Here is a 13,567-nt window from a genome sequence, read left to right on the forward strand (position 1 = left end):
AGTGGGCCAGCTAGCCTGCTGGGCCCTCCGCCCTCCTAATCACTAATGTCCCTCCTTATTCAGGATTACCTAGTTCTGAGCCTTCACAGGTGTCCTCCCTCTGTCCATCCTCAGTCACAGGAAGGGCTTGTTAGCTCCATTTTACAGAGGAGACTGAGGCTCAGAACAGGGAAGCCTTTGTCTCTAGGAAGCAGAGTTTTGGGTTGACCCCCCAATCCACATGGCCTCAGTACTGAGCTCTGTCCCCTTCCAGGAGGCCTCAGGAAAAGAAGCAGAATATGGTCATGCTAGCAACAGCATCTATTTCTTGAGCTCCTTCTGAGCTTAGTGCATGTGAGGGTCCCCTGCACTGGGCCACAGTCACTACTCAGAGCAGATCCAAAAGAGGGGCTCTGGGGTTCTCTTGTTAATCCCGTTTGCAGATGAGCAAACAGAGGCTCAGAACAGTGGGGGATGCTAGGCCCATCTCCAATGGGCCTAGCACAGTGTCTAGTATGTTCTCTTCTGCATGGATGCCCATCTGGTATGTGGCTCACCTAGAAAGAGAGAAAACGCCTTTCTGCCTTTCTGGATGAAGAACAAGGGGAAGCCAGCCTGGCCACGGGGGTAGAGGGACAGCTGAGAGCCAAGGCCTGGAGTCTGGGACCCATGTGGCCTATGGGAGGAGCAGCATGGCAGATGAACCATGCTTGGAGCCCCGTGACCAAGGGACAGAGGGGCAGGAGAGAGGCAGCTGGGAAGATGAGCAGGTCTCTGTAGGCTTCTGGTGGTCTGCAGAACAAGATCATACCCAGGGGCCTCGGCTCGGCTGGTGTTCAGGGCCCTTCTTACCCTCTGTGGCTTTTTATGCTACACAGACCTGGCACCTTCCTCTCTGGGGCCAACTTTGGAATGTATCCCTGGCGACATTGTAGAGGCCCCGGAATGTGCCATCATGAAAAGAGAAAGGTTTTTCCTCTGCAAATCTCTTTTAACATTTGTTTTTTTACTTTTTAAAAGATTTTATTTATTCACGAGAGACACACAGAGAGAGGCAGAGACACAGGCAGAGGGAGAAGCAGGCTCCTTATGGGGAGCCTGATGTGGGACTCGATCCCAGGACCCTGAGATCATGACCTGAGCTGAAACCTGGAGCTGGACACTTAACCGAGGCCCTCTTCTAACACTTTTAATTACAATGAGGAGAAAGTTGTAGGTTGGTGTGAGGCAGTCTTTAGTGCCCCTTAACCCTAGCAAAAGAGAGAGCGAGTCTTTTTTTTTTAAAATTTTTATTTATTTATGATAGTCACAGAAAGAGAGAGAGAGAGAGAGAGGCAGAGACATAGGCAGAGGGAGAAGCAGGCTCCATGCACCGGGAGCCTGATGTGGGATTCAATCCCGGGTCTCCAGGATCGCGCCCTGGGCCAAAGGCAGGCGCCAAACCGCTGCGCCACCCAGGGATCCCAAGAGAGAGCAAGTCTTAGGCTCAGAGCTGTTGGCACTGCAACACAATTGGATTTCCACTTTAATAACATCATCCTCTTATTTTTTACAGTAAGCTATAGCAAGTTTCTAAAATGTACTGTGATGTAAAGCAAAATATAAAAACATATTTCTTTAAAGGAAAAAAAAGTGTGTCAATTAAAGGACAGTGTGGTGAAAATCATGGTTTGGGAGATGGCAAAACCCAGGAATGTGGGCAGTGTTAAGGCAATCAGCCCATAGGAACCTAGCCTAGAAGACTTTGTCTCCTCAACCAGGGCCTGCCTTGTCCCTGATTTCCGGTCACAGTCACTCTTGAAGGGACTGTCTTGGAGAGACAGGTGGCTTCTTGTCTCTGCTGTTTTGCATTTGGACTCATCTCCCTCATGCCAAGACTGGCGTGGCCTCTTCCATCATCTCTGAGCCTTCCTGAGCAAGGGAATTCAGAGGTCAGTGAGGCTCCTTCTGCCCCCAGAGATCCCTCCAGTCTAGGAGAGGTCTAAGGGAGAGGAAGGCAAGCTTAGATACCAGTGCAGCCCCAGGAGAAGAGCTGGTGTGTACAGGGGATTTTAGTAGAGCAGAAGTGGAGAGTAGTAGGAGGAAGGCCTTGAAGATGGTTGATAGAAGGGAATTCTAGGAGATGGGTAAGTTTGAGGAATACATGGGAATGGGGCCTAGTCTCCGTGTCAGGCTGGGCTACTGGATTTCCTCTCTGGGCCTGGAATTCTCAGCCAGGGTCAGAATCACCAGGCCAAATCAAGCAGCTGGGAGGGTGTGGCAGATGAGCTATTACCCCCAGAACTTGATGATATATAGCCATTCCGTGAGAGGGGGGTAAAGAAAACTTCCCCTTTATAAGCATAGAGAGAGTTTGATGTTTGGGTGGGAACTTCTGCAAGATCTAGTGAAGCATTTCAAAGTTTGGGAGATATTGAAGCGGGGTGGTGGTGGGTGGTGGTGGTGGTGCTGTGGGGAAAGGGAGCTTGAAGCCTCTAAACACTTTCCTCAGCTTTGGCTCCTTCCAGGCCAACGTGGTTGCCCCAAGACACAAACTATAACAGCCCTTGAAAACCTGTTTTTGGACAGGGCCAAGTTTTCAGGACAAAGGGTATCCAGGGGCAGGCAGCAGGGGACCCCAGGTAAGGTTAATGGGCTCTCCTGGCCTTGTGACTCATTTCTTCTATCATGTTGGAATTCTTGCTTGTTCATTCACTCAAGAAACATCCGTGAGTCCCCAGCTACATGTTTCAGCTGTTGGTTAGCAGGTTCAGTGGGAGGGACTTAGGCTGTGAGCTCTGCACCCAGGAGCTCCCAACCCGTGGGGATACAGGCCAGACAGAGCCCAGGTGTCCTTGGTGCATGATGATACTCGCTCAGGGAGAGAGCATTTTGCACAGCAGTCCTGCCTGGCCCGGCCTGAGTCCTACCCTCCTCCTTTATATTCTAGTAAACAAAACTGCTGCTGCCTGTCTGCGCCAGCTCTGACTACAGGAAGCTGGGAGTGAGCAGCTCCGCGTCGGGAGGTGGGGAGGTGCCTCCCCTCCCCGACTTAGAGAGCGGGGGCGGGGGGGGGGGGGGAGTACCCAGTCGGTGCCTAACGCAAATCCGATCGGTAATGAATGAATAACAGCTGCCGGTGTGCGCATGCGCGCGGCGGGGGCGTGGCCCGTGGCGGGAGGGGGACGAGGCGGGAGCGGGCGGCGGCGCGCGCAGGCGTTACTGGTCGCGCCGAGTCACGTGAGCGCGCAGGCGCAGCGCCTCGCATCCCGCTCCCTCACACAAAGCCCAGACGCGGAGAAAATGGCGGCAGGGGTCGAAGCGGCGGCCGAGGTGGCGACGACGGAGACCAAAATGGAGGAGGAGAGCGGCGCGCCCGGCGTGCCAAGCGGCAACGGGGCTCCGGGCCCGAAGGGGTGAGTACTCCAAGGCTCCCCGTCCCGGGCCGGGCACCTTCGCGGCGGCCGGCGGCGGCTCCGTTAGTTCTGTTGGCGGCCTCCCACCGGCGCGGCCGAGGCCCGGGCCTTCCCCGCCGGGCCTGCCGCGGGTGCGGGCGGCCGAGGCCGCGAGGAGTGAAGCCGGGCGGCCTCGTGAGCGCCTCCGGGATCGCCTCCTCCTTCCAGGCCGCGGACCTCCCCCGCCGGCCCCCGCAGGCCGAGCCCGACGCCGAGGCCTGAGGCCGGGCCCCTGCGCACGGGGATGGTGGCGCGGGCCCGGGAGCCGGGGAGTCGCCGAGTCGGCGGCCCGCTGGCCGGTCGGGTGACCTTGGGTTGAGTGGTTTCACAAGCGCCCCCCGCCCCCACCGCCTAGGGTCTCAGTTTCCCGATCCGTAAAGTGGGGGGAGGGGAGGGAGTGCGCGCGCAGGACTTGGCGCGCGGGGAGCCCCGGTAAACGGCAGCAGCCGCGGCGGGTAGGTTTCGGCAGCGATCGCGAGGCCGGTTCGGGGCGCCTCCTCTTCCTTCTCCCCCTTTCCCCGCCCTGCGGGGAAGCCTCGGTCGGAACCGCCGCCAGCCCTGCGCTCTGGGCCCCGCTCGAGTCCCTCGCGGCGTCCCTCGCTCCTTCCAGGTGCGCAGTAGGTAATTGTGGAGAGTTCGGATCTGCGGCTCAGTGTTCACCCTTAGAAGCGAGCAAACAAAGGCCGGCGGGGGGTGGGGTGGGGTGGGGTGGAGAGAAACCTCCTCTTCCTTGTTCCCGAGGAAGATTTCCTTCCCCTCATTAGGCGGGCTCACCGACTTGCGAACTTCGTCACCTTTTCTAGTCCAGCTTGGGGCTCTGTCGGGCTCCTTGGATTCTCAAGTTCAATTAAAGCCTTAAAGCGTCATCTCGTGTCCCCGGGAAACCCACCCTTTCGGATGGCAGCACCTGAAAGACGTGGAGAGACGTTGTGGCTGCGACCGACGCTGTCGGGGAGGAGAGGGGAATTCTGGGCACACATTGGGCTTCCTACAGATTTTTTTTTATAAATTAATGGTAACATACATTAGATTCACAGTTTTAACCTTTTTTTTTGAGTGCAATTCAATGACATTAAGCGCATTCACAGTATTGTGCAGCTGTCCTCCCTTGTCCACGTCCAGAACTTTTAGCATCTTACAAACTGGAACCCGTACACAGGAACTTCCTATTCTCTCCCTTTCCCAGCTTCTGGTTACCTCTGTTGTAGGGTCTCTGTCTCTTAGTTTGAGTTTGCCCTCCCACAGATTTTTAATATGCATAACTAGAGTTTGTGGAGATAGGAAGTGAATGCAGTTAAATTGGCTTTTTGTGAAAGAGCATTCACTAAATACTAGCTTTGTGAAACTTTCTCTCCTTAGGTGAGGAGGAGCAAAATACCATGGTTACTGGTCCTGGGAAATCAACAGGAAGGCATCCTGGAAGTATATTCCCAACACTTTACTGTTGAACACTGGAAAGAGATGTGCTCATTTGGACTTTTTTTCATCTTTTAGGGAGCCTAGTAGGATTTTTGGGGGCCATATTTGGGGGTCTTTTAAGATACATTTATTTCTGGTGTTTTTGTTTGTTTGTTTGTTTTTCTTTCAAACCATTTGTCACAGGATGAAGTGCTGCTAGAACCTTACCTTGTTAGGTGAGGTTTGATGAATGGCTTAGTTATAGATTATAGCACCTGGGGTACATTTTTCAGATTTCCCATTTTCCACTGTTCATTTTCAAGTAGTCATTTTGTGAGTGGTTGATTTAACACGTGGACTATTAGGAAGAACCTGAAGACTTAAGAGATAAAATAACCCTTGTTGGAAAGAACCCGGAGTTTAGAACTGCTTAATAGTGGATATTTTGGGGAGGTAGTAACATTTAGATCTATTTTGTAGGGCCTGTGGAAAACTTTTTTTTTGTTTTTTCCTTTCTTTTTAAATTTTTCTTCCCTTGTTTTGGTATGAGGAGGCTCTAGAAACCGAGCTCGTTAGAATAAAGCTCTTGCCCAGAGGAGGAAGCAATTTACGTTTCAGTAGTAGGGTAATTACACTGTGATTGAAATAAAAGGAGTTACCTGGCAGGGCCACTCTCCCTCCAACCTAACCTGCTAGGGGCAGGGAGTTGTATCTTTAGTTGGGGAAGGATGAAAGAAGTTAAATGGGGGAGGGACGGAGGGGAGTGTCCAAAGACTAGGGATTTGAGTATATGCTTTGCATATTTGTAAAAAGCTGATGCTGCTGTAGCATTTAATGCTAAAACACTGGGTGCCAGCTGGTGGGCAGTGAATTCCAGGCGAAGGAATATTGATTTTTACCTTGAAAGCCTTTGAGGGATGGGATTTGAGCGTAAAATTTAGTTCTTCTGACCTCTCTGTACCAGGAGTGGAGTGTACTGTAAACGAAAAAGGCAATGAGCAAACTTGATTGAGGACCCCAGATAGGAAAGCTTATTTTTCAGTTCCCTTTCTGGGTGTGGGAGGAGGATTTGTTTTATTTTGATGAGAAATTTTCCATCAAGATTGATTTGATTCAGAATTAAGCATATTTAGTAAGGGAGAAAAAGCATTCATTTTAGAGGACTATAATAGGTTTAGGTATGTATCCATCCCCCCCACCCGCCTTTTTTTTTTTTTTTTTAAGATTTTATTTATTCATGAGAGACACACAGAGAGAGATAGAGGCAGAGACACAGGCAGAGGGGGAAGCAGGCTTCATGCAGGGAGCCCGACGCTGGACTCGATCCCAGGACTCCAGGATCACGCCCTGGGCCAAAGGCAGGTGCTAAACCACTGAGCCACCCAGGGATTCCCCACCCCCCCACCCGCTTTTAAGTAAAGATTGCACCATATATTTAAAATCAGTGACTTAGCCTTTTCTAGATTAATCTTGTGGCTGAATCAGAAAATTGGGAGATGGAGGTTATTTAAAAATTAAGAAAATATATTTAGTATAGATTCCCAGGGAGGTAACATTGTGTTAACTCTGTATTAGAACTGAGAAAAAAAAATTTTTTTTAGACAATTGAGAAACCTCGGGTTAAGGAAATTGACCCAGAGTCTAGGGGTGGCCATCTAGACTCCCAAGGCTGTACTTGGTTCCACAGTACTACCTGTCTAAACACAGTCATTGGAAATGTATGTATGTAAGATTTTATTTATTCATGAGAGATGCAGAGACAGAGGCAGAGACGTGTAGAGTGAGAAGCAGGCTCCACGCAGGGAGCCCGACGTGGGACTCCATCCGGGGTCTCCAGCCTGGGCTGAAGGCGGCACTAAACCGCTGAGCTGCCTGGAAATGTTTTATTTAAACGATGTTTTCCACTTTGCAATGATTTGAGTGTTTGCTGTACTTTAAAAACTGTATACTTGAAAAAAGGATATTTGAGGCACATTAGACTGAGTTCAACTTTAGAGGGGCTTCTGGATTATTTGAATGCATGCTGCCACCTCGGCTCTTCACTTTAACTTTGCTCTTTGATTTTATTCATAGCTAGCAAAGAGAAACTAGTCTGCAAAGATTAGGTTGTTTCTTTCTTTTTGGGCTTCTCAGATGGATCCTCCTGTGACTGTGTTTTACAGTCATAGAATTGAAAGCTGAATTGCTTGTTAGATACTCTGTAATGAGTACAGTGCCTGAGTATCCTCAGCCACCACCCTGTGGTGGGCTTGTTAAAAATCACTGTGTGTAAAGTGAAAGGCTAGGTAGGAGTGAATTAGTTCCCCTTAAAATTACTAGTACAAAAAAAAAAAAATTGTTGGTACAGAAATAAATCAGTGCCACAGTTACTGTCTGGGTGCCAGATCTCCTTTGAACCTGTAAAGTGTGGACAGTAATGTCCTTTTTACAGAGGAAGAAGCCGAGGCCTAACAAAGACATTGGGGTTCAGACCTAGATGTGGTGCTTAGCCACCTGTAGTGCTGCCCCTTTAGATGTACCTTTAGATATTGTGCTGGATGTTTACCAAGCTGCTTTTTGTTAGGTGGTTTGTTGATTCTCACAGTATCTCTGTGGGCTACCCTGGATACAGGTTATGCTGGTTTTGCTGGTAAAGAACCAGAGAGGTGGAGAGCTTGAGTTGCAGGGATAGTTGAGTGGTGGACCTGGAGCTCGAATAGGGCTGAGTCGTTGCTCTGTGCACTAAATACATTAGAGGCACTCAGGACCTATCATAAGGGATGATTCTCAAGGGGCTTGGGGGTGTGGGGCAAGAGTCTCTTTCTCAGGAGATGTGATCACAATTTCAGGGTGTTGGGGTTGCCATTTCAGACTACACCTTTCATTGAAAAACTGAAAGTAATGAGAGTGTTGAGTGTTATGGAAGCATAAGAGAGGGTGTAGGGATTCAGCAAATGGAGCGATTTTTTTTTGTGGCGCAGGCACTGTTTTTTTAGTTGTGTTTAAGTACATAATTCTAATATGGTGGAGCAGCGTTATCAGTGAAACAGCTCCCAAGTCATAGTAAACCTACTTCGTCTTCGTGACTTGGAAGGTACTTATATCTTGGGGTGGCTTTTTGATGTATGGTGAGATATGTTGATAGAATGTTAGAAAACTTTTTTTTAATAATGCATCTATTTAGAACTTAAGGTGGATGATTGGATGCCAAAATGGGTAGTGTTCATTGGCAGTAGGGAATTGAGAGCTAGTTAGCAAGGAGAATATTGGTAAAACATTTAGCTGGCCTAGTTAGATCTTATTGTGGTTTCTGTTTCTTTGAAAGATCTACATTTGATACATAAAGTATCAAATATGTTCTGCTATTCAACTCCTGTTGGAGTTACAAGTCAAGTTATTGGAGTTAGATTTGAAATTTAACAGACATAAGTAGAAACTTAAACATCTAAAGCTGCGCATATTGGAAATGTGCAGCATGATAATATGCAGCATAAGTGTATTATGAATCCCTAGCTGAGTCAAGGTAATAAATACATCCATACCCCCAGCAGTTATTTCTCACCTCTAATCTTCTGAGTCCTTCTTTCCCCACCTCCAGGCAACCCTAGATCAGCTTTCCATCAATCAGTATGCATCAGTGGTTCTTAAGGGGGTTGATTTTTCTTTTCTTTTCCCTTCCCTTCCCTTCCCTTCCCTTCCCTTCCCTTCCCTTCCCTTCCCTTCCCTTCCCTTCCCTTCCCTTCCCTTCCCTTCCCTTCCCTCTTCCCTTCCCTCTTCCCTTCCCTCTTCCCTTCCCTCTTCCCTTCCCTCTTCCCTTCCCTCTTCCCTTCCCTCTTCCCTCCCTGGACAGGGGGACATTTGAAAGTGTCTTGCAGACGTTTTTGGTTTTCATCTGCAAGACTGAGGGATGGGGTTACTACTGCTATCTCTTTGGGAGAAGTCAGAGATGCCCATGGCAGCCCCACATAGCACAGCTTCTGGCCCAGTATGTCAATAATGCTGAGGTTGAGAAACCATGCTACGAATTAGTTTGCCAGATTAGATTTTATCAAATATAAAATTTTATATGATGGAATCATACTGTATTGTAACCCTTTTGTTGCCTGGTTTCTTCAAGTATTATTGTGTTGAGATGCATTCTTGTTGTATATAGTTTATTACTTTTAGTTGCTGAGTAATATTTCAATTTATGGATCTACAATTTGGTTTTTCATTTACCTGTTTAGTAGATAGATTCCCAGTTTTGGGACATTACATATAATGTTGCTGTGAACACTTCGGTACAAGTTTTTGTATGGAAATATGCTTTGTTTTCTCTTGGATAAGTATCTAGGTGCAGATGATTGGGTCATATGGTAGGTGTGTGTTTAATATTTTTAATGTCTATAATCTGAATTTGGAAATAAGCAATTTTGTCAATGTAAACATATAATCCACTTATAAAAACGTGATTCTAATATAATCCACTTATAAAAACGTGATTCTAAAAAGCTTTTAGAGTTAAGTGTTATAAATATCTTAGGGCTAGAGAAGAATATTCCCCTAATTTTATCCCGAAGATAAGTGAGAAAATGGGATTGCACATTTTAAAAAATGAGCTTTTCAGGATACCACTCTTGAAAACTCTCATATTAGCTATACTTGAATACATGTCTTGAGTGAGAATTCTTTGACGGTGGTCTACACTTTTGTCAAGAAGGGTTGATAGTGTGGAGATTATTTAAAAAAATTTTTTTTAGAAGGGGGTGCTTGATTGGCTCAGTTTGGAGAGCATGCAATTCTTGATTTCAGGGTTTTGAGTTTGAGCCCCATGTTGGGCGTAAAGATTACTTAAAAAAAGAAGGGTTGCTAGTGGTGATTGGGTTTACAAAAAGGTAAATTTTCTAAGAAGCTGGAAGTGACGAGATAGTTCTAACCTCATTTACTTAGGATAAAACTTCTCAGAGACTGGAAATGATTAGCCAGAGAAGGATTTGGGTAGAGTGCTGTGCTCACGCCTTGGACATAATCCATTTGAGCTGCTTTCTTGATGGTGAGCCATGTGATGTGGATTAACCCCAAACCAAATACCTAGCTTCTGTGGTTAGATTGGGTAGCTAGCCTATTCTTAGCCATATCATCTGCAGAATATGGATGGACACTTTGTTACCTGCTTTGTCTGTGATTAGTTATACGTTTTGTAACCAATAGGTGAGCTGAGCAGGTCTGAAAAACAGACCAGAGTAGAGCTACTACTGTGCCTTGGTTTTGTTTTTTTTTTTTTAAATAAGATTTAAAAAAAATTTTATTTAGGGCAGCCTCGGTGGTGCAGTGATTTAGCGCTGCCTGCAGCCCGGGGTGTGATCCCGGGTCTCCAGGATCACGTCTGGGTTGAAGGCGGCATTAAACCGCTGAGTCACCGGGGCTGCCCCGAGACCTTGTTGTTTAAATTATAGAGTGTATGGATATCAAAAGAAATCAGTTATATTAAAAACATTTCTATCCACAGACCCTCTAGAGGTGTGTGGATGGAGATTGATTTACATTTGAGGAATTTTTACTAGCACTTCTTTTTTTTAATTTAATTTAATTAATTTATTTTTTTTGCTAGCACTTCTTAACTACTAAGAGTAAGAGACATATAGGCAAATACACTCTGTTTGGCAGACTTTGGTGTGGGACTTTCATATGAAGTAGACGGGTGGCCTCTGTGATGGTTGAGGGTTTCCTCTGAGATCTGTTTGGTGTGCAGCCAGCCTGAGGAGGACCTGTTGTTAACTTGGGGGTAGACAGAGTAGAATTCTAGGTATTTGAGGATTCGAGTAGCCATACCCCTCCATGTCTGCCAGCCTCAGTGAAGGAGGTCTATTTATTGCAAGTTGGTATATTTAAAATCATGGAGGAAACGTCTTTCCTTACTTTTACGTAGGAGGATACCTTCATTGGGTCAGCACTTGGCACTCTTGTGTTTGGATCTGAGAGACCAGCAGAAAAAACAGTAACTTTGGGGCTACAAAAAGTTGCTAACTTAAAATTTTCCAAGTGGAATGGCTGGTTGGCTCAATTGGTAGAGCATGTGACTCTTGATCTCAGGGTCGTTGAAGTCAATAAAGCTCCACGTTGGGTGTATAGTGTACTTAAAATTATTTTTTAATTCTAATATGTTAAAAAGAGAAAAGTTCTCTGTCATGTGGTATTTGAACACTACTTCTCCCACACAAGGAAGGTATATCCTAGAATAAATAGCAGCCCTTTAAATAAATAAAGGTAGGTTTATAAATCATTGATGCCATAATTTTGGCTTTTTGTTTTTTTCCATTTTTGTCATGGATCACAAAGTCTGCTAGACTCTCTGGTTTGGGAGTTGCTGGATTTTCACTGGTGAAAAGCATAGGGCTTGGTAAGCAGAAAGTACAGGACATAGTGTGGGAAGTGAGAGGAACTTCCTGTGTCTGCTGGATTCCCTTGTTCCTAGTCACCTTTCACAGGTGTCTGCCTGTGGTCACAGAGGGCTGAACATGAGTGGGTGGCTCATGGAAGAGGGTCACTTGGCCAGTGCATGGTGCCCTGGCTGTACACACTGGTCTGTTTCTCTGTGCTATGGCCTAGACCCCCAGCCTGATGTCTGGTTCTGTGCTTTTGAAGTTTGCTTTTCTTGTGAAACTTCTGTCATGTCCTAATCTGTCCTAATCTAAATGCCGAATTTGTGTCTGTAGAGCTTAGATATGAAGTGTTACAGTGTGAAGATTCCTGACCCACAAAGGTAAAAGAGTATTATAGGAAAAGCCATGCCAAAAAAGTATTCATTCACTCTTTGCTGAAGGTGGAATCTCTTCCTGTGTGTTGTCTTTTACCTACCTGGGTTGCTCAGACTTCTGGTTTTCCTAGGGCAGTATAGGGAATGGCTTCTTTCCCTTAAAAGGATCTTTTTTTTGGTGGATATATATATAATATATAATTTGCCATTTAAGTGTATAGTGGCATTAAGTTCTATCTTATATATTATACCACTGTCCATTTTCAGAACTTTATTACAAACAGAAACTCTCATCTATTGAACTGTAACTACCCGTTTCCACCTCTCTCCAGCTTCTGGTAACCTTTCTTCTGTTAGAGACAGTCTCTCTGCCTGGCTTATTTTGCTTAGCATAATGTTTTCAGACTTCATCTGTGTTGCAGCATCTATCAGCATTTCATGCCTTTTACAGCCAGCTGAATAATATAATATTCTATTGTATGGCTATACCACATTTTGTTCATTCCATTCATCTGTTGGTGGACCCTTGGGTTGTTTCCACCTCTTGGCTCTTATGAATAATGCTATTTGGTGTACAAGTATCTGTTCCTTCTTTTCACATCTTTTGGATTTGTACCTAGGAGTGGAATTGTTGGGTCATATGTTAATTGTGTGTTTTAACTTTTTGAGTGATTGCTAAAGTTGTCCATAGTGGCTGCACCATTTTATATTCCTACTTAAAAAAAAATGTTTTTCCCCCACACCAAAAAGATCGTTTTGTGAAATTAAAGTTGATTGGGCCTATATGCACCAGCTCATTTCTGTTCTATGAAGTCTTGCAAATCTTCCCTTCTGTTTTCCGGTTTCTGGCATGAAATTAAAGCACCTTGCACAGGGAGTTAGCCTCTTGCTCCCATCTCTGTTAAAGCCCCTAGGAATGTATGAAGGCTTAGCAGAGCACAGTTTCTTGGGCTCCTTGATTGGTGGGTTTTAAGGAGTGCGCTACTGTACCTTTTTGTTCTATGAGTACTTAAGTTTGAATGTGTCAGACGAAAGTCAATATTAGTCTTGTGTTAGATGTAACTGCGTGGAATTGTAAACCTGGCAAATCAAATACTGTCTTTCATATTGTGCTAACATATGGACCCTTTTTTTCCCTTCGAATTCAGTGAAGGAGAGCGACCTACTCAGAATGAGAAGAGGAAGGAGAAAAACATAAAAAGAGGAGGCAATCGCTTTGAGCCATATGCCAATCCAACTAAAAGATACAGAGCCTTCATTACAAACATACCTTTTGATGTGAAATGGCAGTCACTTAAAGACCTGGTTAAAGAAAAAGGTAATGGTACTGGTGGTCGAGTAGGGTAAGAAGGTTGATGTGTCATCTTTTCTGTGGCTAATTCCTTGGTTATTTTTTTGTCAGTGGAAGTTGATCTGGGTAGAGCATGTGTTCTGTCCAGGCTTGAGAGTTAAGCCGCTTTACCCACCCTACTTTTTTTGTGTGGTCATGCACCTGTGTGTCAAACAGGGTGGTTTGTATGGTCCTTTGGCCTACAAATGAATTTACTGGCTTAATATGGTTAATAGGGCTTCGATTAAGCTTGAGGGGAGCCTCTTTGTGTTGAGGAAATTTTTTGATTTCTTCATAATAGGTGGGAGAGGTTTTTCCTTAAAAATTTTTTTAAGCTTTTTAATTCTGGAGGGAAGGTAGTTTGTTTAAATTCTTTGGATGTCTTCCTGGGATCAAAATTTGGTAGTTGGAACTTGTGCTGCTCAGATTCTAAATTCTAAAACATTAGCTTGTATTTAAACTGTTAGGCTCCCCCCCCCCCCCCCCCCCGGGGCGGGGGGAGGATTCCCAGGTTAGATTGGCAATTGGAGAGTTCAAAATAAGGCATCTGTTACCTAACGCTGTGCTTTCAGGTGCACTTTAGTAGTGGCCCAGTGTCCAGATTCTGGCCCAAGGCAGGGGAAGCAACTGAAGCTCTGCTGCCACCAGGAGGTCCTAGGAGGCTGGTTGTCTCCATGGTCTTCTGCCTCACCCCCGTGCACACCATATGTA

At 45.9% G+C, this 13,567-nt stretch overlaps 1 protein-coding gene across 10 annotated transcripts in view; it reads left to right on the forward strand.

Annotated features, from left to right (window-relative positions):
• The window catches only part of HNRNPM (heterogeneous nuclear ribonucleoprotein M), a 277,288-nt gene that overhangs the window by 233,408 nt on the left and 30,313 nt on the right, over positions 1 to 13,567 (forward strand). For 2 of the 10 annotated variants that reach the window (XM_072787534.1, XM_072787535.1), the window contains exons 1-2: positions 3,216 to 3,374; positions 12,675 to 12,844. The exons of the other annotated variants lie outside the window; for them this stretch is intronic. In XM_072787534.1, coding sequence (XP_072643635.1) covers positions 3,262 to 3,374; positions 12,675 to 12,844 — 283 coding nt within the window. In that variant the 5' untranslated portion in view covers positions 3,216 to 3,261. Of the gene's footprint in view, positions 1 to 3,215; positions 3,375 to 12,674; positions 12,845 to 13,567 lie in introns of those variants that run through there. 10 annotated transcript variants of the gene reach the window in all.

Source organism: Canis lupus, chromosome 19 (genome assembly GCF_048164855.1).
Source record: "Canis lupus baileyi chromosome 19, mCanLup2.hap1, whole genome shotgun sequence".
NCBI classification, from domain to species: domain Eukaryota; kingdom Metazoa; phylum Chordata; class Mammalia; order Carnivora; family Canidae; genus Canis; species Canis lupus.